Genomic DNA, 25,108 nt, shown 5'->3' with positions numbered 1-25,108 from the left:
GCGGCACCTGCGGCATCTGAGGCATGTCCTGAGGTCGTTGAGATGGGCGGCACTCACAGAAAACCCAAAGAAGTGTGCAATTGGGCAGGTGGAAGTATGGTATCTGGGCTTCCACTTTGGTATGGACAGGTGCGGCCCCAAATTGATAAGACCGCAGCAATTGCAGCCTGCCCGAGACCTAAAACCAAAAAGGAGGTGAGACATTTCCTGTGGCTGGCTGGCTGGCTATTATCACAGGTTTGTGCCTAATTATTCGACCGTCACTAGCCCGCTGACTGATCTTACTAAAAAGGGGGCACCAGATCCAATCCAGTGGATGGAGCCGTGTCAGCAAGCGTTCACGCAGGTGAAAGCTGCACTTTGCGGTGGGCCTTTATTGCACTCTCCTGACTTCACTCTCCCCTTTGCCTTGCAGACGGACACATCACACAGGGGAGTGGGAGCGGTACTGTCCCAGATGGTGGAGGGGAAGGAGCGCTCCGTGCTGTACATTAGTCACAAATTCTCACTGAGGGAGACTAAGTACAGCATGATAGAGAAGGAGTGTTTGGCCATCAAGTGTGCGGTCCTCACCCTCCGGTATGATCTGTTGGGGTATGCTTTCACCCTCTGTTCAGACCATGCCCCGCTCCAGTGGCTCCATCGCATGAAGGATACCAGTACGCAGATCACCTGTTGGTATCTAGCTCTCCAGCCTTTTAAGTTTGAGGTGGTCCACAGACCGGGGCCGCAGATGGCTGTGGTGGATTTCCTCTCTAGAAATGGGGGGGGGGGGGATAGTAAGTCACAGGCCGGGAGACGGGGGTATGTGGTAATGTGGGCGTGGCCGAGTGACATCTGTGGAGAGTGAGGCCAGGAGAGGAAGAACGATAAGGATTGACACCTGTGGGAAATTATCTCTAACAGCTGTTCTGTGTTACACTGAGAGCAGGAGAGTGATAAAAAGGGAGTCCAGTCCACCAGAGGAGAGAGAAAGAGCAACGCACGAAGCTGTGTGTGTTTGCGTTTATGTTGAGCTGAAAAGCTACCAGTTGGTGTTATACTGAAAAGTATTAAAAATAAAAGGCTTACGTTGGATTGTTCACCTGCCCCCCGCTTCCTCCTTCAGTAGAGAGCTAGTGATCTGTCACAGCCTTTAATGTGTGGTAAGAGATCAGACCAATTAGATTTGAGAATCAACATCCCAAAAATGGCCTCAAAGTTGTCACTAAAGCAAAAGTGCATTATTTTTCATTTTTTGGAGGCGAGTACAAAATCAATTTACAAACCAAACTAATTTTACAGTGTCAATGCAATTGGATTACACTGTGAATATTAAATTACGTGTATTTGAGCATTTTGATGCGTTTGATGGTCAAAGCCCTTCCAAATCATATCGACACATGGTTATATTACACACAGAGTGATAATTCAAATAATAATTAAAATGTGTTCCTCAGGAGTTAAGAAAGTTAAGAAAACATGCAAACATATCTTCAAATTCTTCTTTAAATTTGATGTTGAATCCTTTCAGTTGACAGGATATTAACCTTTAGAAGCAGAGTTTACTTTGCACAGTGATGTTTTTGCCCTGTGTCGCCTAAAAAGTAAAATTATTTCTGTACAACCAGTGGTCAAATGCTGATGTAAACCGTTCCATTTTTACCTGGCTAATGATGAGTATCAGGTCTGTGTGCAATTTGACAACCCTCTCCCTCTCTTCCAAAAATACTTGAAGAGTTACCAAACAGATATTGTAGGTAGGCTAATTTAGAGTGAAAAATGTAAAAGATTTAAAAAATAGAAAAATTTCAGTGATCAATAAATTATGAACAACTTACTGCTGTTGCCTAATTAACATAATTAACGTAATCATGTCATCCATAAAAAAAAAAAAAACATTAACTGTATTTAATTTTGAAATGTAATTTAATCCAATTATAAGTACTTTATTTTCATAATCTGATTACGTAATCCAAATTACATGTAATCCGTTACTACCCAGCACTGATAACTCTTTGTCAGTAGTGTCCCTAAATCAGTGGTTCCCAAACTGGGTGTCACAAAATTTCTGCTCAGTTCAATATTTTAATGGCCACCAGTTAACAAGTACTGGCAGTACCAAGTATTGACTCAATTCCATATTCACACGCTGTTTGTCTACAACCGGAAGCTTTTTAAATGCTCACATGCATATGGGCGTGTGCTCTCTATTGAGCGCTCGTTTCTTGTGGTGAATGCAGCTGCACACGTGAACATTTAAATGCGCTTCTTGGCGTGATATGAATTTAAACACAGACGGTAATGTATTATGTGAGTGTTACCAGATGGGACAAAAATCTGCGCCTTCTTGATGCGATATTAATGTAAGCCATTAATGTATTACGTGACTTAGACAGGACAAAAATCTTATCAAAATATCCAATCTGTGCGATGTGTAAGTGCAGCCTAATATACATGCTGTGGCTGTTATAAGCATATCATTAATATTAATCAAACAACAATATTGACAAGAAAAAGAGAAAATCACTCACCGTCCTTGGCTGGATAACTTCAGAAGATTTAAGCCTAATAAATTTCAATAACAGGTCTGCTTTTCAGTCAAACGCTGACTGTATTGAATCTTTATTAATGTACATTTAATAATCACACAGTAAGAGGTCACGTGACGCCATGCAAGGGGCAGACGTGTGAGCGATGAGCTCTGTGCACTTTGCTAAATATTTAATTATTCTCATGTTATAATCTGGTGAATTTTAATACACCCAGTTACACATTTGCTCTTTGAAGCAAAACATGGCAAAAAAGTCAAAATCCTCGGGCTCTGGAGACATTAAAAGACACTTACGTGTTCAGGATGAAAGCCCTGACAGGCCTACAGACCGGGGACTCGATTTGGATGGCATGGCGGGAGAAGGAATCCAGTGTCAGTTGTCCAACATGTCGGTGATGCTGACGAAGATTCTTGCTGACTTGGAGGATCTCGCTGTAATACGTCGATCGATTACGGCGATGGAAATAAAATTCTCTGAGCTAGTTACAAGAGTGACTGATGTTGAGAGACGAATCGATTTTTTGGAGTCATCAGAGAGGGATTTAACCGCTAATCTGCCCGCGACCAAAGTTGATTTGGAACATCTCCTTGAAAAGCTTGAAGATCTTGAGAATAGAAGCCGCAGGAATAACGTTCAAATTGTTGGAATTCCTGAGCATGAGGAGGGAAGAGATATGGTGAAATTCCTAGACGAGCTTTTCCCGAGTCTGCTCGACATAACAGGCCACAAGCTGGAAATCGAGCGAGCTCACAGAGTCCCAGCTCACAGATTTGCTGAGGGAGATAGGCCCCGATCGATTCTGGCCAGATTTCTGAGATCATCCGATAAAGATCTTGTGTTGTGCCAGGCGAGGAGCAAAGGGAAGCTTTCTTGGAAGAACCATAATATTTTCTTGTTCCCGGACTTTGCGAGATCGACAAGAGAGAAACACGATCGATTCAAGGAATGTAAGAAACTCTTACATCGGCGAAAGATCTCGTTTGCTCTGATATTTCCGGCCAAACTGAGAATAGAAACGAAGGTTGGTCGCAAAGTATTTACATGTCCCAATCAAGCAATGTCTTTTATAGAATCAATGGCTGAGTAAACCGTTGGATGTTTCTCATGTGAATGGGTCGACTCTCTGTACTTACTCTTGAGAAAGCTGGGCGACATTTTGGGTTTTTTGCGTTGGCTCCACCGTGCGGCTGGAGCTTGTTTTGTGAATAACACTTTTCCTTAAAGAAACATTTGCATTGATGTTCCCGGCCAGTATGAGAGTGGACACTACGGATGACCGTAAAATATCTACATGCTCACACAAAGGATGTCTTTTATAAAGTTGACGGATTATGTAAGTCATGGTATATATTTTATGCGGCCTCCGAGTGAATTGACTTGACCATCCGGGGAACCGGGATGTCGGTTTTGTTTCTTTTTGTTTTGGCTCCGCCTAGCGGCTGGAGCTTGTTCTGTTGAATAACAGTCCTTTGGAACAGCTGTGGATTAATCTGTTCGGTCTTCGTGCTTATTCCTCCTGCTGGCTGTAATTTGTTTTCTTGAGTATTTTTACGGGACATTGGAATGATTACATCATCTGTTGAACTCATAACAGCCAGCTCACTGAACATATCTGAACAGTTTTATATCAGCTGGAATAGAGTTTTTTTTAATTTTTTTATATCCAAGTCCCTCATTTCATCTGTTGTGGATTGCTCAATTGGAAATATCTTAGTCTCAGATCACTCCCTGGTGAGTTTAGAGGTGGTGCCACATACGGAGAAAAATAAATCATATAGTTGGTGCCTTAATGTATCCCTTTTGCAAAATCCTGATTTCCAACAAATGTTAAAGACTGAAATCAATGTTTATATGGAGACCAACTGGTCCTCAGTATCCACTGTGGGCATGGCTTGGGAGGCACTTAAGGCGGTTCTTAGGGGTCGAATCATACAGTATGCCTCATTAATCAAAAAATCCAAAGCACAAGAACTTGTGGAGTTGGAAGGAAATATTAAAAATGCCGAAGCAGAGCTGAAGCGCCGTTTGTCATCCAATGGCCTCAGAGAATTGACTCGATTGAAATACAGATATAATACTATTTTGTCGTGGAAGGTGGAGTTTTGGTTATTCAGGGCAAGACAGTCATACTTTGAGTCAGGGGACAAAGCAAGAAAACTTTTGGCTAGACATATAAAGCAGAGAGAGTCTTTTTCTACCATTCCCTCAGTGAAATCTGCTGGTGGTGAAATATTTACCTCAGCCATTGATATTAATAATGCTTTTAAAGAATTCTACTTTGATCTCTATAGTTCCACGTCTTCGTCTACTGATGAAGATATTAGAAACTTTGTGGAACCATTAGATCTCCCTAAACTGACGACTGAGCAAAAAAATTCTCTTGATTCTGAGATGAGCTTGGCTTCGCTGCTGAGTTTTTCAAATCTTATGCTACAGAACTGGCTCCACTTTTGCTAGAAGTTTATACTGAATCATTAAAGAATGGAAAGCTTCCGCCAACCATGACACAAGCCCGGATCAGTCTGATTCTTAAAAAGCACAAAGATCCAAGCGAGTGTAAAAGTTACCGTCCAATTTCCCTGATCCAGTTAGATGTAAAAATGTTGTAAAAAATTCTGGCTAATCGATTAAGTAAAGTTATGACATCTCTTATACATATAGATCAGGTGGGGTTTATTCGGGGCCGTAGCTCTTCTGATAACATAAGGCATCTCATCAATATCATGTGGTCAGTAGCGAATTATCCCCATTATTGTTCTGTCTTGCCCTGGAACCATTAGCAACAGCGATAAGAAAGGAGGATGATTTTTCAGGGGTGGTGGTGGGAGGTATAGCGCATAAACTCTTGCTTTACGCAGATTATATTTTATTATTTGTCTCTGACCCCAGTAGATCTATGCCTTGCCTCCACAAAATTATTAATTCTTTTTCTAAGTTTTCAGGATATAGAGTCAATTGGTCTACATCCGAAGCTTTGGCACTGACAGCGTACTGCCCAGAAACGGCTTTCCAGCCGGGTGCTTTCCAGTGGCCCAAACAGGGCATTAAGTATTTGGGTATTTTATTTCCAGCAAATTTGTGTGATTTAGTTAGAGTTAATTTTGACCCCTTAATAAAACGGTTTTGAGTGATGTGGGCAGGTGGGCTTCATTACATTTACCTATGATTGGGAAGGTTCATGTTATTAAAATGAATTGTATTCCAAAATTCAATTACTTACTGCAGTCTCTCCCTGTAGATGTCCCCCTCTCTTATTTCAAGCAATGATAGCAAGTCCTTCATTTGGAATGGTAAGCGTCCCAAATTACATTTCAATAAGTTAAATAGGCCGATTGACAAAGGTGGGCTAGGCCTACCCAAGATTTTATTTTATTATTATGCATTTGGTCTCAGACATTTGGCTCATTGGTCGCTTCCACCTGAGAGAGCCCCTCCCTGGTTCTGTATAGAACATGAAGTTCTTGCCCCTATTTCGCCACTGCAGAGCCTTTCTATCAAATTAATCGGAGAAGCTAAGTTACATCCTGTTATCTCGCACTTGAACTCGGTATGCACAAAAGTGTCCAGACTGTTTAATTCTGACATTTTTTGAAATGTTGCCTCGAGCATATGGCTGAACCCCAAACTATGCAACAACAAGTCCCCTTTTTGCTGGTCAGAGTGGATTGGGAGGGGGGTTACTACACTCAGTGACCTATATGAGAATGGAGTGTTGAGATCCTTTCAAAATTTGGTTCAACTTTTTGGGATTCCTAGATCTCAGTTCTATAAGTATTTACAGCTGCGCTACCTGCTCTGAACTGTTTTTGGGAGTGGTTTACACCCTCCTAAAGCGGCAGATACTCTGGGAGTGGTGATTACTGTTTTTGGAAAAGGTCATGAGGTATCGGTGTATTACTCCCTACTAATTTAAGAGATTATGGGAGAAAGATCTAAATTTGGTATTGGAGGAGGGAGAGTGGGCTGGGATTCCAAAAAATTTCAAATCCTCATCCAGAGACGCAAGGGTTCGCCTCATGCAATTTAAGATTTTACATAGAGTCTATTGGACCCCCTCTAGATTGCATAGGCTTGGTCTTAAAGACACACCCACCTGCTGGCGATGTCAATCAGAAGATACAGATATATATTGTTTCTGTATATGTGTGTTCTGCTATTGATATTTAATGGTTGAATCAATAAAAAATGTTAATCATAAAAAAATAATCACACAGTAAATTTAAGTTGTTCTATATTTCATTGATTTTCTTTTTTATTTCAGTTTTTTTAATGATTAATTGCTGCTGTTCTGAAGAAAAAAAAATGAAAGCAAGGTTGACTCTGTTCTCTATTTAATTACTCTATTTTATTAGTAGCTCTTGAATAATTACATTAAAAACTTTGCATTGTTTAGGAAAAACACTTGACAGCTACATTATTTTAATAGAATGTGTTAATATTTATATTAAACCTTTTAAATAAATTAGTGTTTTCAATTGCATATTTGTTTATTTATTAATTTTTTTCAGTGGTTGGGGTGCCGTGGGGGGAAAAAACGCTATAAAAGGGTGCCACAGATTTAAAAAAGTTTGGGAACCACTGCCCTAGATGATACATAATACTTTCGAGTGAATCAGACAAACAATCTAGGAGGAGTTTGGAAAAGTATGTTTTTCGTAAAATTGGCAGATAGGTAGTATGGCAGAACATGGAAAATTGGGTATCACCATACTCGGCATGACCAAAGGAATCTAAAGAGACCTGCCAAATTAAAGGCCAATCTGCCCCAAGAAATCAGAGAAAAAAATTTATTTTGTCTCTAGGATTTACAGTTCAAGAGTTATAGGCCTAAACATAAGTGAAACTTGTAACTGTTGGTGGCACTAGAGGGTTTGAGTGAGAGACTCCAAATTTGGGTCAGTTTAATTTGAGAGTGTCCTCTATAAGTGTGCCAAATTGCATAACTTTCCTATGCACATTCCTTCTGCGGAAGAGTAATAATAATAATAAGAACACTAACAGATACAATGAGGCGTAAATAGCACCTGTAAAACAGTGCAGCTATTATTACTCAAATAGTCTGGTGGAAACACAGAAATCAAAGACAAACTACACCCCCAAGTGTCGCTGTAATCGCGTAGTGTGTAAAAATGGTGTGGGTCCTGGGATCCTGTTTCCTGTCTCCACTTAAAGGGTTAGTTCACCCAAAAATGAAAATTCTCCTCATGCCATCCCAGGTGTGTATGACTTTCATCTCTCAGCAGGACACATTTGAAGAAAAAAAAAAAAGAAAAAAGAATTCAGCTCAGTATGTACTTAAAATGCATGTGGATGGAGATCAGATCTTTGAAGCTCCATAAATCACAGACAGTCAGCATAAACGTCATCCATACGACTCCAGTGGTTAAGTTAATGTCTTCTAAAGTGACATGATTTCTTTTGGTGTGAAAAAGGTCAATACTTAACTATTTATTAACTATAAATTATCGCTTCTGGTCAGCAGCAGTATGCGCGTTCATGTCATGAGAGGGCTGAGTTCACGCGGTCTCTCGTGTGACGTATTCGCATTGACATGTCACTGACGTAATCTCACATTTTTGTCTCGGTTGAGACATCCAGGATAAGCACACAAATGTACCATTGTGAAAAACAAACCGATACAAATACAGATCTAAACCACAACCAATAAAGCTTCTGTACAGTGTTCCTGCTACTCAGTTGTGAACAGCGCTGCTTTTCTGGCTGTGTTGCACGTGCGTCAGTTGTCGTGTGAACATGCCAATGCGATTACATCACATGTGCATACTGCTGCTGAACGGAAGCAATGATTTATAGTTAAAAAGGACTTAAATATTGATCTTCTTCGCACCAAAAGCGATCGTGTCACTTTAGAAAACATTCATTTAACCACTGGAGTTGTATGGATAACGTTTATGCTTCAAAAGTCGGATCACTATACACTTGCATTTTAAGGACCTACTGAGCTGAGATATCTTTCTATTTTTCTTCAAATGTGTTCTGCTGAAGAAAGAAAATCATGCACACCTGGGAAGGTATAAGGGTGTCAATTATGACAGAATTTTAATTTTTGGGTGAACTATCCCTTAAATATTTCCTTTAAATCTACTTATAATAAAAAAATAATTGATTGCCTTGTATTGATATAGTCATGGTCAAGGTCAGGAGTTGAGAGAAAGGTTAGATCCGGGTAAAATTAACCATTATTTTAGTATAGTACTATTGTAGTAATCATGTTTTTTGGTGGAAGCCATAGTTTTAATGCAATTAACCATGGTGTTACAGTAACATGGTATTAATTTACTGCAGTAACCATGTTTTTATTTTGTGATTACTATGATTTTACTGCCTTTCCTGATTTGCTGTTAAGCAATTTCCCGCCGAGCACTTTCTAGAATAACGCTGGGAAGTGCTCTTCCCTCTCCAGGAGGGGGAGCACTATGGAGACCACATCCTACCGGAGGGAGGTTAACATGTGGAGAATACCTCACATGGACTTACCAACGGGGTCCAACATTCACATATGGAATAATACCACCGGAGGACCCTGTCTACAGAGAGGGTACGCAGCAACAGTGGCCGAGGCAGAGAAAGCGCTGGCGAGGAAACCCAACAGTGGAAACTCACCATATGGGATTACCAAATGGGAATCACCACGCATGGAGGACTGAGCCCGAGCACAAAGCACCTGAAAAGGGGCATACCATGAGTACTGGGCCTGGTGCCGTTACTCCTCCACCGAGTTCATCACCGAACAGTGCTTCATAATTGAAGAGACGTCCGGGGTTCACCGGTTACGGGGAACTGTTTTGGACAAAATGGCACACATTATCACCTTTGAAAAAGGGGAAAGGCGCAATGCAAGTGGTACACCCAACCGGCTGCCTGATCTACCTGCTGTTACCACGTAACACTCGGGTCGAAACCGGGTCTATGCATAGGTTATAAAACCTCGCAAAGGTATTGGGTGTAGCCCAACCAGCAGCTCTGCATATGTCTGCTAGAGAGGCCCCCCTTGCCAGTGCCCAGGAGGACGCAATACCTCTAGTGGTGTGAGCCCAGACTCCCAAGGGGCACGGCAAGTCCTGAAATTGGTATGCGAGAGAAATGGCATCCACAATCCAATGGGCTAGCCTCTGCTTGGAGACAGCTTTCCCCTTCTGCTGTCCTCCAAAACAGACAAAGAGCTGCTCCGAGTTTCTAAAGCTCTGCGTGCGGTCCAGATAGATGTGCAGGGTGTGAACTGGACACAGCAATGCCCAGGGGCGATGGTGGGGCTGGAGAGATCACCCAGGCCAGACTGGTCGGAGGCAGTTGCCTCATCCCTGGGCTGCCCGTGTCAGGGCCACCTCGAAGCCCATCTGGGGTTCTTGGGGGCCAGCTGACAGGCAGGTGGAGCCGACTTCCCGCAGGAGGATCTTTTTCTCTGAGGCTGGCGTAGAGGCTCCGATGGTGCGGGAGCCGGGGCCGGCACCGCAGGGGAATGGCTCTGGCGAGAAGCAGATTGGGCACGGGACTTTGGAGGCCTAAAGGCAGCCAAGTCACACCATGGCTAGATGTGCTTAATTGCCTCGGTCTGTTTCCTCACCATGACTTTCGTCGCCCTTAAGGCGAGGTCGGTCGCAGTACGCAGTTCCTGCATCAGCCCTAGGTCAGTTTTACCCTCGTGCAGATCTTTCAGTGCCTTGGCCTGGTGGACCTGCAGGATGGCCATGGCATGCAGGTCAGAAGCGGCTTTACCAACAACCTTGTAAGCCTTTGTCATTAATGAGGAAGAGAACTTACAGGCCTTGGAAGGGAGCCTTGGTCGGTCGTGCCAGGTGGTTGCGCCCTGCGGGCATAAATGCACTGCTTCGGCGTGCTCCACCTGGGGGAGCTCGACATATCCCTTAGCCGTTCCGCCGTCGAGGGTAGTCAGAGTGGACGAGCCCACGAAGCGTGTACGGGTACGCCTTCCATGACTTCGCTAGCTCCGAGCCCAGAAACCAATCATCCAAGCATGGCTGCCATCTCAGCGTCCGCCTCATCCTGTACTCTACCGCCTGTGGGCGGGAGTTCAGAAGATTCGTCCACTTCCGATAGCAGAAGCCCACCCTCTGATGCTGTGACCGAAAGCTCATCCTCGTCGCGAGCCGCAAACAACACATTAAACCCGCCCTGAGGCGGACCGCCTGCATCGCTCGACAGCTCTTCCAGATAGAACGAGCATGCTGGGGAATGGGAGGTCCGCGGGGGCTGAGCCGGTGGAAACGCTCCCATGTCCACATCCAGATCGCCTGCGGTGCTTGCCGACCCGGTCGGCTGAGCGTCAGCCCAGGACGGACCAGGTTGGGGAGCAGCCATGGTGGTTCCTTGCTTCATGAAGTAGGAAGTGAGCCATGACCGCAACATTCTCATGGGTATGTTCTCGCAATGAGAACACGACCCTTCCATGAAAGCCGCCTTGGTGTGTTGGTGCCCCAAGCACTCGAGACAGATTTCATGGGTATCCGGAGGGGAGAGATAATGGCCACATCCAGTAGCGCAAACACGGAAGGACATCTTTAAAAAGACGGCAAGCATTTGCGTGAGCTCTTTTAGAAGAAAATATACTCTTTTGAATATACTCTTTTAGCACCCGCAGACAAGTGCCCAGGGGAAGCACAACACTCGACCGTGCGAGGGTGACCGCTGATATGCGCTGTAAGAATCCAGCAGCGTAATGAAAGGTGAGAGGACGAACACAACATGCATTCGGCTCCAAAGAAAAAATCTGAATGAGTGGTGCACGCCATCTCCTTTTATACCCGTATGACCGGGGTGGAGAGTAGCATGCAAATTCCACTCACCAATTCTCATTGGCCTATTCTATTTTAAGCAAAGGTGATTGGGGCTCTCAAGATCGAACCCCTAGTGTCACTACATCGACACAACGTCGAGTGAGTGACAGACAGGGAACCATGGTTAATTGTTGCAAGGGATTAGGTTTCGGGGTAGGGGTTGGTGAAGGGTGTCTGTGGGACATAAACACAATAAATACACTGCAGTGATGCCCCAATTCTGTATGTTAATATTTAATTATGGGAGAAAATAGTATATGCCACTATTTCAACCAGGGTGCAAATAGCATCTAACACTAAGAAGAAAATGCTTTTTTTTTTTTTTTTTTTTTGCTATTTACACTTAGTGCAAATAGCCACTGCCTGATATTAATAATAATAATAATAATAATGTATTGCTATTATAATTAGTAGTAATAATAATAATAATGTATTGCTATTATTATTATTATTATTATTATATACTAGGGGGAAAAAAAATCATACCAGCTTCAAACAGGTTTTTGGAACATGATGTTTTTTTTGTTTTTTTTTTTCTCATCCAAGTTTATTTACCAGCCCTAACCAGCTAAACCACGGTTAGTCCAGCTGATCCACCATCCAGACCATCTAGAAACCATGCAAAACCAGTAATATCTACATTATTAGATATGTATACATTATTATTATTATTATTATTATTATTAGTGTAGGTGGTGTTGTTTTTAACACCCCTGGTGACATTTAAAAAAATCAGTCAGCCCTATATCAGTCAAATGATTTCAGACTATGGACTCCAGCTGCACAATGTGCCAGTAAGCAGGACATAATAGGCATTCACAGTCCAAAACCATTGCAGTCAATCACTGTGCTCCAAAAGGCAGAAGTCAGCAGAGCACTGAACATAAGAGTTTATTTTCACAGTTTTCCTGTTTTCTCTGGTGCTCTCTTAAAACACTCTGACATGGTGTCTTTCCTGGTTATACAGTAAAATGACCTTTCTATTTTAATGCCATAATGATCTGGGACAGTGATGGAATTTGCTGGGAGACAGGAATGGAAAACACTGTCTATTTCACTTAAAACCCTAATTTATGTTGCAATTAAAGGCTGCAAGGAGCTTGTTTCTCCCCTCTGGCTGGCTGAATAGAAGCCGCTATATTTCGCCCTTTTATCATGTGGGTGACTCCTATTGGCCATGCCGTCACAGGAGAGTGCTTGATATAAACAAGAGATTGCACTGACATCCAGTAATCAATATTAGGATGGCTTCAGTACCAAACATCGTTTGTCTCAGTCTCCATTCTTTTGACCAAATGAAGCATTAATTTAAATCATAAATCTGAGACTGATTTAAATCCTGGAATGGAAGCTTGTCTGACTTTAATGATTTATTTTCTACATTTCTGCAAGCAAGAGATTTGTCCATACATGGTGACAGGTCACCTTCAAACGCCAGAGGTAGACTGTTCATCACCATGCAGACTAGCATCTCATTGTTGCGAGTAAATATTGAAGTAAAAGAATCCAATTGATTGTAGAAGGGCCAGAGAGGCATTGCGGCCATATATTTTACTCAGAGCTTCTAATGCTCTCAAGTTTGGCTCCTTCGCTCACTGCTGGGCCCGGAATTATTATTCTTCAGGGAGTCTGCATGCTCAAGGTTACAATTTAAATTGTAAAAAATAAAAACAGTTTCTTATAAGCCCCATTGCCTTAGCCTCGCTTATTCCGATTCACATTTATCTTTATTTCGGTGATCTCGTAGCCACCCGTTGCTGTTAGTTGTTAAATGACCTCAGATCCATGCACTTTCTTTTTGATGAATTTGCTAAGAATGCTCCATGTTTTGCCAAAACTCAAATGCAGCATGGGAAATCCTTGACGCAGAGTGGATATTCACAATGGAAATCAGACACGCACAGTTCAGCTCAGGGATTATGGTAACTGAATCATTTGTAATGGATTTGTGGTTTAATATAACAGTGTAATTTCCACAAAAAATGGCTTTAAGTAATGTTGCAAAGAGAGAGAAAAAAATTTGAATGTATCTCAGAAACGATTAATTGGAACGGGAGACATTCAAAACCAATTTTCTTCACCAAATTGAATTAGCGGCTTGCTTAATAGCTATTAGCTTTGGGATAAAGTGCTCATGGATGCATTTGATGTGTGGCTATTTTAAAAGTTCATTACCTGCTAATGATTAATTTGGAAACAAGCAAACAAACTGACTGCTCAATAGGAGATTGAACAATGCTTCCAAATTTCCTTACAGATGCTGAAGTTTAGAGATTAATATGCAGATAGAGTTTAAACAAACATCTCAAGAATTGTTTGTACTGTAGGTAAATACAATAAATGACACTTAGTTACACAACAGCAGATCAGTTGCTTCTAAAATAGTTCAGCCATTTTTGCATATGGTATTTAAATGTAAAAGTCTTAAGCACAAAACACTCACAATCCAGTTAACCATGCACTAAATGTGCTTGTTGTGCTGTGAGTATTTAAATTAAGTCTTTGTAATATTAAACATGCTTTCTCTCTATGTTAATTAGGTTAGTTAGGTTAAATGATGGAGAAGAGTGTTATAACCATGCGTTATAACACATGCGGTATTGTTAAGCACATTTTCCTCATTTTAAAGAGCAGATTCAGGTGCCTGAAGGTGGTGAAGCGATGGTGTCAGGGTTCCCACTCTTTTCAAGGCACAATTTTCCAGGACATTTCCAGGACATTTTATGCACCCAACAAGTGTAATATTTAAGCAAAAACACATTTCTTGTCCATTTAAATCTAGCCTTTTTTTTTTGCTGTTTCTGTTTGTTTTTGATGGTAGTTTCTCACCTCCAGATAAGCAGTTCGTTCCATGGCCCAGTGTGATTATTAATCCCCGTAAAGCCATGATTCAATTTAATAAATGCATAGTCTGTATGTGCTGCACACTTCAGAGTGCTCTCTTTCTTTGTCAGCTCACACACACAAGAGCGTGCATGATGATCATGATGAGGTGTTTTCAGTGTATGAGCGTCCAGCTCTACACATTCATTTCGAAGCATGCATCACTTGCAGATTATTTATTTATTCAATTAAATCAGAGACTTTTTAAGTTTAACTATCACACTAGGACATATCACAATTTTAATTTGATTAATCGTACATTCAAACATAAATTTTCGTCCAAATATGTCATATTCCACGACATTCTGCGTTTTATTGCTAATGCCATTTTTACGACTAGATTCCGTGTTTTCCGCATACTACATGTGGTAACAGTGGTATAACTGACTCCAATCGTTGAATTGTTGAAAATTATTTCACATCCCGAGGTATTAAGGCTGAATCAGCATGCTACTAACCCAGTGTGAATTCATAAAAATAAAAAAATCAGTGGTCTGATATGGAGGACGAAACCTGCAAAAATAATAAATAAATAAATAAATACATACATATATAAAAAAGTAAATAAATACATATTGTTATGCATAAATAAATATATAAATAATTAAATGTGAAAGGAGATATATAAATAAATAAATAAATAAATGCATCCATTAATGCAAAATAATACAATATAAAATAGTTGGGGAAATGCAAAAAATGTTCAAGGAAATGTAAAACTGAAACTTGAATTTTTTCATTCTATATTTGTTTAATCATTCCTTTATTTCCGTATGTAGTTCCGTATTTATTTTTCCTTTGTGCAACATGCTAATGAGAGGATGTCAATAAAACATCAGTAGGCGGACATTATGACACCATTGGATGATCATTGTAAAAGTGCTTCATTTGACTATGACATTAATAAGGACAATACGGAATTTTCACAATCAATCAATAGCAAAGGATCTTGCTTTTATGATTCTCCAAACTATTCGCTGCCTTACGTAGCAACTCTGCTATTGACCTTCTCTTCACTATGGTGAAACTCCCCCAAAAAACTGTTGCACCTGGTATTGATAGTTTGAATGTGATGCCTGAACAGCTGTTGACATCCTCTCATTAGCATGTTGCGCAAAGGAAAAATAAATACCCAACAGCATACAGAAATAAATAAATGATTAAAGAAATATAAAATGTGGAATAAAAATCAACTTTCAATTTTGCATTTCCTTTCAGAATGTGCATTTCCCCAACCATTTATTTACATTTTATATATATTACTTTTTGCATTCAGTGGTGCATTATTTATTTATTTATTTATTTGTATATCTCCTCTCACATTTAATTATTTATATATTTATTTATGCATGAATATGCAGATTTATTTGTATATTTAATGTTATTATTATTATTTTATTTTTTTCAGGTTTCGTCCTCCATAGTCCGACTGTCATCACTGTCTAAAGTTTATAACTCACAGGGATGTAAACTCATGAGGGGCAAAAAGGTGAGACAATCACTAATCCATGAACATGTTTTCCGTTTTCTTTTTTTTTTTTTTAAGAATAAGCTAAAAGCACCAACATAAGCTATTTTTTTATTAAATTATAGCAAATTATCTGCACAATTGTGCAGAATTAGCTGCAGAAATAAAGGGTACTTTGTTGTGGCTTGCTTCTGTTTCACAAATTTGTTTAGTTTAATTAATTGACTAGTTTAGTGACTACTTCTGGAGATGTCACTAGGTGGTGACAAATGAGTGTCTTATGTGCTATGTGTGAGTCATTGAATCATTTTGAGATGATTCCAACCGAAATCTGCAAAGAGATTTTACAGTATTTAAGCATTATAAGAACAAAGCTGATCTATAGTTTTCCTTCAGTTTGTGAACTGCCAAGCATGACTTTTCATCCAAAAAGACATCAATAATAGTCTAATAATATTAATGAGCATCATTTACGTCTTAACCTTCTCCTTTATTAAAATTTGCATCACAAATCTACTGACTTCAGCAGAATATTTAATCATTATAAGAATAAAGCAGATCTATTGTATCATTTTCCTACAGCATTTAAACTGCTGAGCATGACTTTTATCAGAAAAGACAACAATAATAGCCTACTTTTATCAGAAAAGACAACAATAATAGCCTAATAATAATAATAATTTTGAGTTTCAATAAAGTCCTTTGGTCATTGTAAAGCACATTTCACGAGTTGAGTCGAGGCGTCAACGCTCTGTTCAACGCCAACGTCAAGAGGTACTTTGCCCTCCATATGACAAGCGTTGCAGAAAGCGTCACAGAGGGGTGAATTTACGAGCATGACATGCAAGAAAGTGGGAGGTGTGCACTATATTGAAAACATGTATTTGGAAGAGGAAAAAATTGCTTTGATTGCATAAAATAAAAAGAGGACTCGTTTATGTTTAGGTCTTAGCGTTTTTTTTGTTTTGTTTTTTTGGTAAATGTAATTACTGTAGTTCAACAAATGGGGTCTCTGGATACTCAGAAATATTCAATTTCTCTTCATAAATTTGGACAGTTTTAAAATATTTCTTTTAGATTTGTACTCTGAAAGACACCATTTGAGGGAGGCAGAAACGTGTGTGAAAAACACTTTGGTGTGAAGTTGGAGCCGAGGTTGCACTGACGCGTTACTTCATAGACTTCAATGTATTCAGCATGCGAATGCGAGTCATGTGAAAGCCCCTCAACGTTTATAAACATCAGTCACTTTTATGCATTAATAGTTCTTCTGCCCTTTTTTCTCCGTGATGAACAAGGTAGACTCACATGCTGATGCTGAAGTAAATGAACAACATGCCCCTCTCATTCAGTCGGCCGGTACATGTACCAGGACATTCCGTTTGTTTATGAATGAGAAGTTTCACGAGTGCCGCTTCTCACTGTGCATGCGTCAAGCATGCGATTGGCTGTAGCTGTAACCAGTCAAGCAATCTGTCTTGGTTGGACCACGATTGCCAAGCACACGATTGGCTGCTGCTGTAATCAATCATTAGGGTGTAAGCGTCCTTAACCGCTGACGCTGTTTCACAATGCGCAGATGCCGGCAGTGACAAAACTATACTAATTTGTGTATTTGACTCCTATTCTGAGTCCAGATTGTTACCAAGTTTTTGTACATCAAATCAGTTTATTGTCACTCAACCATATATACATAAGTGCAACAGTGGGTGAAAGTCTTGGCAGTGGGTGAAAGTCTTGACAGCGGGTGAAAGTCATGTAATGAAAACCTTGCTAGCAACAAAGTCAAACTGTTTATTATACTAAAATATTTTCCAGGACAAATAATTATTTTCCAGGACATTTAGGTATTTTTCTAATTTTCCATGACTCTTCCATGACTGGAGAACTGCATTATAAAATTCCAGGTTTTCCAGGACCTCTGGGTGTACGGTCCCAGTACATTTTTATTGTTTGCGTTGTTCAAAGAAATGGAATCACTGTGGTCTACCAGTTCAGGGTGCATAAATCCACAAAAAATATTGAACAGTCTCAAAAGCAAGATGATCCGCACTCCTTTTTCTCTGTTTCTTTACTTTATTCATATCTCACAGTACGGCCTTCTTCAGTATAGAAACAAGGCTGAAACGTCTGTGTTCTCCTGTGCTGTGAGATATGAATAAAATATAAGAAAGTAAGAAAAAGGAGTGCGGATCATCTTGCTTTTGAGACCATTAAATATCGCTTGCGTTGTTACCTCATTTAAGCAATTCCTTTAGTGTATAGGGTGCTAAAATATCACAGACATCGCAAGTAAATAAACAATGCTATCAGTGGCAGCAAAAGTCTTGTGTCTGAGTGCAGTCTGAGCGATAAGGCCAGTCAATGGTGACTCACCCACACTGGAACTGAGATCTCCATTCTCTGAGTCGGCACCGTGGTGGGTGCTGTTGCCATGGTAGCTGCTCATGACCTCGAGTTTGATCTTCTTCACCTTCATGGCCTCAGCGATGGCAGCATTGGTGGCTGCTGCAGCTGCCGCAGCGGCAGCTGTTAGACCTACAGCAGCAGAGTGAAGGGAATGGGTCACTGCACTGTAAGAACGCTGCAGCTAACATGGGCTTAAAACAAGGGTATGGTCTAGAGTGCGCATGGAGTAAACATTTTCCAGGAAATCAAGTGACTCCCCTAAGACAACACTGATGACTTCAATACCCCTAATACCACCAATGCATACTGTTTAATGCACAGATGCTGAATAAATACATTTAGACAGAAAAAAAACAAAACAAAAAAACGGTTAACCTGCAGATTGTTGATTCACAGTATATACAATTTACATACATATATACATATATAAATATTTATATATATATATATATATATATATATATATATATATATATATACACACACACACTGTACATACTTTTTTTTTACCAAAAGATTTTTACTGTCCCCCTCTGACCACCCCATTAAAACATTCCTGGAGGCACCACCGAATTGTGCACGTCTTTTCTTTTATATTCATTTATTTTAAATATAAGTATGAATGTAGTGGAAAGTCCAGATAGTGCTTCTTGATGCTGGTAGAATGCATATAGAAATATTCTAGAAAATTTGTACTTGTCATTTTTACACTGGCTGGATCTGAGGTGACATACATACCACAAAAAAAGAAATAAGAAATAATATGATTAATGTTTTAGTTATCAACTGATTGTTATAGATATATAAAATTCTGAGTTAAAACATAAAATTACACATAAAAAATGTTACAGTATAAAGTATATACTGTCATGATATGACAATAACAAAGTTTGCTGTATTTCATTTACAGTATGCGGCATTGCGTCTTTACATGTTACAAAGAATCTGAAGCTGGCACAGAGTCTGCTCAGATCAGCCTTAACTTGCCTGTGTTAAGACATCTGTAGATTACTTGATACTGTGCATTTTGTACAGATGTTCCAACCAACAATAAATGAGATGCACTGAAACATGACTTGAGCAGATAACGTCAAAAAGCATGATGTAATTATGCATAAGATCACTGCTCTTTTATACTCCTTATGTTTCCCAGATGACGCATTACTTTGATCTATAGCTCAGATAAAAGAAAAAAAAAAGTACTTCTTGCTCTGTAACTGTTTGACACAGTCTTTTCTTCCATTACTAGCCTAACTCAGTCTAGCACTGTGGTTTAACTAGAGCATGTTATTTGCATCCCATCACTGACAGTAGCTTTGCTGTATTTGATTACACAGCTGGCCCCACTGGACTGATGCAATGTTTTCTGCTGGAAGCCTGACTGTCATGTACGTCTTCCCTTATTTATGTCTCTTTTCCTCTATAAATGCAAAGATGACACTATTGTACTTTGATGGTGACAGATGGAGTCAAGAGAACATATCGGGACTGACATGTTGCCAAGGTTTCTGTTTGTAAATAAACGGGTGGGGATGTATGACAAAGTGAAAAACAAACAGCCTGAAACACTGGGAAACCAAAGACGCATTTAAATTACACACACTCACAAAGACATGCAAATGTCTATGACATCTCAAATAAATGCACAATGAACACTCTCGACTGACTCCAAATCCATTGTCTTTCCCCCTGAATGAGTAGGAACGCTGCAATTCAAAGTCTTTTGGCTCCAGTGGCAATAATATATTTTTTTCGCATTGTTTGGTTTATTAAAAGGAGCACCGTGCACCTGGGGAGATTCGATAAAGAGCTGACTCACTGTCACTTACTCCTTTTCAATGACAAAACACCTGAACGACTCTCAAAAAGTAAAAGAGAGATCCTTGAAAGAGACCTTGAATCCATGAATGAAGATTTATGAAATGCTGTGAATGGATGTATCAAAGCTGGGCTTTTTTCCTTTTTTTTTTCAACGGTGCTCAGTGAATCCTCTGATCTCTGTCTCACTTAATACGTACAGTGTATTGAAAGTGGTTACAGTACAATAGACTCGTGTATGAGATTAGGAGGTGTAACAGTTCAAAGATGGGCAAGGAGGAGGACAGGCTGAACAGTAAATATAAAATTTTAATGTCAAACTTAAAACAAACATAAACAAACACAGACATGCATGCAAAATGGCCACGTGCGTCTCTCTCTCTCTTTTGAACTTTATCTCGCTCTCCCGCTGATCAGCTGATTCAGCACCAGCCGTGCACCATCACAGGCCGGCCACACCCTCCTCCTTGTCACAGGAGGCAAAAAGGTTTCTAGGATATGGGCTGAGAAAGCACAAAAAATTAAATGACATAAGTAAATGAGAATTTTTTTTTCTTTTATTTTCTGTTTACATTTTTCAGATTTTTAAACTAGAGATCTGCAAAACCAGTTGCCTGAGTGACTAGTCAACTATCAGTCTTAAGGAAGACTTGAATAATTAGGCTGGATAAGGGTTCACCTCACCCCCATCAGATACATTTCTGGCAGTGTTCACATAGGTTGCATGTAAAAAAAACAACTGGACAGAGCACCACAGAATTGAAAAGAATGCAGGGATCTTGACACGCATTTGAGGAACTATTTTAAACTCAACACAGGATCTGAAAAAATGTAATGCTCATGGTGCAAGATACTTAAAAAACAACATGACACATGACAGTCATCACACAATGGCCAAATACATCAGTCTGCAATTGTTTGGCTGTAGCAGTGATGTATAAAATGAGATAAATCTAAAGACACAACCTCTTTAAGAGGGTTTCCCCTTCTGTCACTCACTCGACATTGTGTCGATGTAGTGACACTAGGGGTTGCTCTTCAGAGCCCCGAACACCTCAGATCTTTGAGAAAAGGCCAATGAGAATTGGCGAGTGGAATTTGCATGCCACTCCCCCGGACATATGGTATAAAAGGAGCTGGCTCGCAACCACTCATTCAGATTTTTTCTTCGGTGCCGAGCGGTTGTACTATCAGCGAGCTGAATACTACTGCTGTTCCATTCACCTCTTAAGAAGCGTATGCTGTTGGATATATGGCGCATTTCCAGCAGCTTTCTCTCCTTCTGCACGACGAGTGCAGATTTCGCCCCTGGGCACTTTGACAGCGCTAAAAGAGTGTATATTCCTGCTAAAGAGTATATTTTCTCTATTAGAGCACACACATTGACGTTGAACGTAAAGATGCCTTTCCGTCTTTGTGTGATTCCTGGATGCGGTCGCTATCTCTCCGCTTCCAACGGCCATGGGCGCTGCCTCACGTGTCTGGGCAGCGATCACACTGAGTCAGCATTCGTGGATGGTTCATGTTCTCGTTGCGAGAATATGACCATGGCAACGTTGCAGTCACTGCTTTCCTTCTTCCGGGGGAAAGCCACTCTAGCCGACCGCCGCGCCTTTTACCTCCGGGTACGAGGCCGGCCCGGCTGGCGCTGGAGGCAATTTGGGAGCTTCAATGGGTGCGGCTCCGCTGGGTAAATCCCCGCAGATCTCCCATTCCCCAGCACGCTCGTTTACCCCCAGCAAGTTCCGAGAGGAGACCAGCCCGCCCCAGGGCCAGCTTAGTGTCCCTTTCAGAGATAAGGAGCGGGATGAGTGCTCGATTGCTGCATCGGAGAGCATACTGGCGATGTCAGACACCGAGTGCTCGACTGGGCTGCCACCTTCAGGTCAGCCCGCCCAGTCTGAGGCTGACGGTGAGATGACCGTCATGCTTGCCCGGGCTGCCTCGTATGTCGAGTTGGAGTGGAACCATCCACTCTCCCCTGAGCCCTCGCGGCTAGATGATTGGTTCCTGGGTTCAGGGCGCCGCTCACAGCCATGCCCCCCCGGTCCCTTTCTTCCCGGAAGTGCACGACGAGCTGACGAGGTCCTGGAGGGCACCTTTTTCTGCCCGAAACCGACCTCCCAGCTCATCCACTCTCCCTACCCTCGATGGCGGGCGGCCCACAGGTATACGGAGGTCCCTCAGGTGGATAAGGATTATCATGGTAACCAGGCACTGAGCACCTGCGACTTAGACGTGTCCGGTCGCACCACACTCACACCCACGGCCAGGTGGTTGTGACGGACTACGTGGACAGTCAAAAAGTCCCTCCTCCCCCGTTGCCGACCCCCTGACGCTGGGTTCATGGAGCAATGTAAGTGCTTCAAGGGTCCCCTCAGCACAGCCACAAGTTCGAGACGAAGCGAGGCTCCTCGACGTAGCATCCCCTGCTCCCTCCTGCCACGAGGCCCCACCCACAGGTATGTTAAATGCGATCGTCCCCTTATTGCCCCTTGCCCGGAGCTTGGACACGTGGCTAGTGCTTTCCAACCCGTCGCGGTGGTTGGCCAGGACCATCTGACTCGGCTACGCGATTCAGTTCGCCAGGCACCCGCCCAGGTTCAGTGGCGTCCGTTTCACTTGTGAGGGCCGGAGATCACGACCCTTCTGCGCAAGGGCACGATAGAGCCTGTCCCTCCAGCCGAGATGAAGAAAGGGTTTTACAGCCCTTACTTCATCAAACCGAAGAAAGGTGGTGGGTTGCGTCCAATCTTGGACCTGCGAGTTCTGAACTGGGCTTTGCACAGACTCCCGTTCAAGATGCTGACGCCAAAGTACATTTTTGCGTGTGCCCGGCATCAAGATTGGTTTGCGGCGGTAGACTTGAAGGATGTGTACTTTCACTTCTTGGTTCTACCACGACACAGACCCTTCCTACGGTTTGCTTTCGACGGCTGGGTGTATCAGTACAAGGTCCTCCCCTTCGGCCTGTCCCTGTCCCCTCGCATCTTCATAAAAGTCGCAGAGGCAGCTCTTGCCCCGTTAAGGGAAGTGGGCGTCCGCATACTCAACTACCTCGACAACTGGCTGATTCTAGCTCACTCTCGAGAGTTGCTGTGCGCACACAGGGACCTTGTGCTCAGGCACCTCAGCCGGCTAGGGCTTCGGGTCAACTGGGAAAAGAGCAAGCTCTCCCCGGTTCATCGCGTCTCGATGATAGCGCGCCTCACAAGCGAGCGTATGCAGTCAGTGCTGAACTGCCTGAAGTCGTTCAAGCAGAGAATAGCGGTTCCACTGAAACACTTTCAGAGGCTCCTGGGGCATATGTCATCCTCGGCGCTGGTCACGCCACTAGGGTTGATGCATATGAGACTGCTTCAGCACTGGCTTCAGACTTGAGTCCCGAGATGGACATGGCACCGCGGCACACATCACGTGGCCATCAAGCCGATCTGCTGCCACTTGTTCAGCCCTTGGACAGACCTTGCATTTCTACGGGCAGGAGTTCCCCTACAGCAAGTGTCCAGGCACGTCGTCATTATGACAGATGCCTCCAAGCGAGGCTGGGGCGCCGTGTGCAACAGGTATGCAGCTGCTGGCTCCTGGACAGGACCGCGACTGTGTTGGCACATCAACTGCCTCGAGTTGCTGGCAGTATTGCTCACCCTGCGGAAGCTTTTGCCATTAATCTGGGGCAAGCATGTGTTGGTCCAGATGGACAACACAGCAACAGTAGCGTATATAAAACGCCAAGGTGGCTTACACTTGTGTCGCATGTCGCAAATCGCCCGCCATCTCCTCCTATGGAGTCAGCGGCAACTGAGGTCGCTGCGGGTCACTCACATCCCGGGCAACCTCAACGCCACAGCAGACACACTGCCGCGGCAGGTGATGCTCAGGGGAGAGTGGAGACTCCACTCCCAGGTGGTCCAGCTGATTTGGAGTCGGTTCGGCAAAGCACAAGTAGGCATATTTGCCTCCTGAGAAACCTCCCACTGCCCGCTCTGGTATTCCCCGATGGGGGCCCCCCTCGGCCCAGATGCGCTGGCACACAGCTGGCCCCAGGGGCTGCACAAGTATGCGTTCCCCTCCAGTGAGCCTACTTGCACAGACCTTGTGCAAGGTCAGGGTGGATGAGGAGCAGGTCACCCTCATGGCCCCATATTGGCCCACCCAGATTTGGTTATCAGACCTCACATTCCTCATGACAGCCCCTCCCTGGCAAATTCCCCTGAGGAAGGACCTTCTTTCTCAGGGACGGGGAATCAACTGGCACCCGCACCCAGACCTCTGGAACCTCCCTCCACGAGGCAGCTTTATACCCTGAAGTGGCGTCGGTTCGCGAATTGGTGTTCTTCCCGAGCTGAAGACCCTCAGAGATGCGCAGTTGGGTCAGTGCTTTCCTTCCTGCAGGAGAGGCTGGAGGAACAGCTGTCCCCCTCCACCTTGAAGGTGTATGTGGCCGCCATAGCAGCACACCATGATACAGTGGACGGTAAGTCCTTCGGGAAGCACGACCTGATCATCAGGTTCCTGAGAGGTGACTGGAGGCTGAATCCTCCTAGGCCACGCCTGTTCCCCTCATGGGATATCACCATGGTCCTCCTGGGCCTTCGCGGAGCCCCCTTTGAGCCGCTCGAGTCAGTCGAGTTGAAAGCCCTCTCCTTGAAGACGGCCCTCCTGATTGTGCTCACCTCCATCAAGAGGGTTGGGGACCTGCAAGAGTTCTCTGTCAGTGATACCTGCCTGGAGTTCGGTCCGGGTGACTCTCACGTAATCCTGAGACCCCAGCCGGGCTATGTGCCCAAGGTTCCCACAACCCCCTTCAGGGATCAGGTGGTGAACCTGCAAGTGCTGCCCCAGGAGGAGGCAGATCCAGCCCTGTCGTTGCTGTGTCCGGTGCATACATTGTGCATCTACTTGGATCACATGCAGAGCTTTAGACGCTCTGAGCAGCTCTTTGTCTGCTTTGGCAGACAGCAGAAAGGGAACACTGTCTCCAAACAGAGGCTTGCCCACTGGATCGTGGATGCCATCGCTATGGCATACCAGGCCCAGTCCGTGCCCGCCCCTTCTGGAATATGAACACACTCCACAAGGAGTCTGGCATCCTCATGGGCACTGGCCCATGGAACCTCTCTAGCAGACATCTGCAGGGCAGCGGGCTGGGCGACACCCAATACCTACGAGATTTTACA

The 25,108-nt window shown here is 42.9% G+C and overlaps 1 protein-coding gene across 4 annotated transcripts in view; it reads right to left on the bottom strand.

Annotated features, from left to right (window-relative positions):
- The window catches only part of LOC127447714 (dachshund homolog 1-like), a 209,839-nt gene that overhangs the window by 77,380 nt on the left and 107,351 nt on the right, over window positions 1–25,108 (bottom strand). For all 4 annotated transcript variants that reach the window (XM_051709753.1, XM_051709754.1, XM_051709751.1 and 1 more), the window contains exon 3: window positions 18,078–18,239. In XM_051709753.1, the coding sequence (XP_051565713.1) occupies window positions 18,078–18,239 (162 nt within the window). The remainder of the gene's footprint in view (window positions 1–18,077; window positions 18,240–25,108) is intronic.

Source organism: Myxocyprinus asiaticus, chromosome 11 (assembly GCF_019703515.2).
Source record: "Myxocyprinus asiaticus isolate MX2 ecotype Aquarium Trade chromosome 11, UBuf_Myxa_2, whole genome shotgun sequence".
Classification (NCBI taxonomy): domain Eukaryota; kingdom Metazoa; phylum Chordata; class Actinopteri; order Cypriniformes; family Catostomidae; genus Myxocyprinus; species Myxocyprinus asiaticus.
Note: the sequence above shows the minus strand (reverse complement) of the source record. Positions and strands in the feature narration are given on the sequence as shown.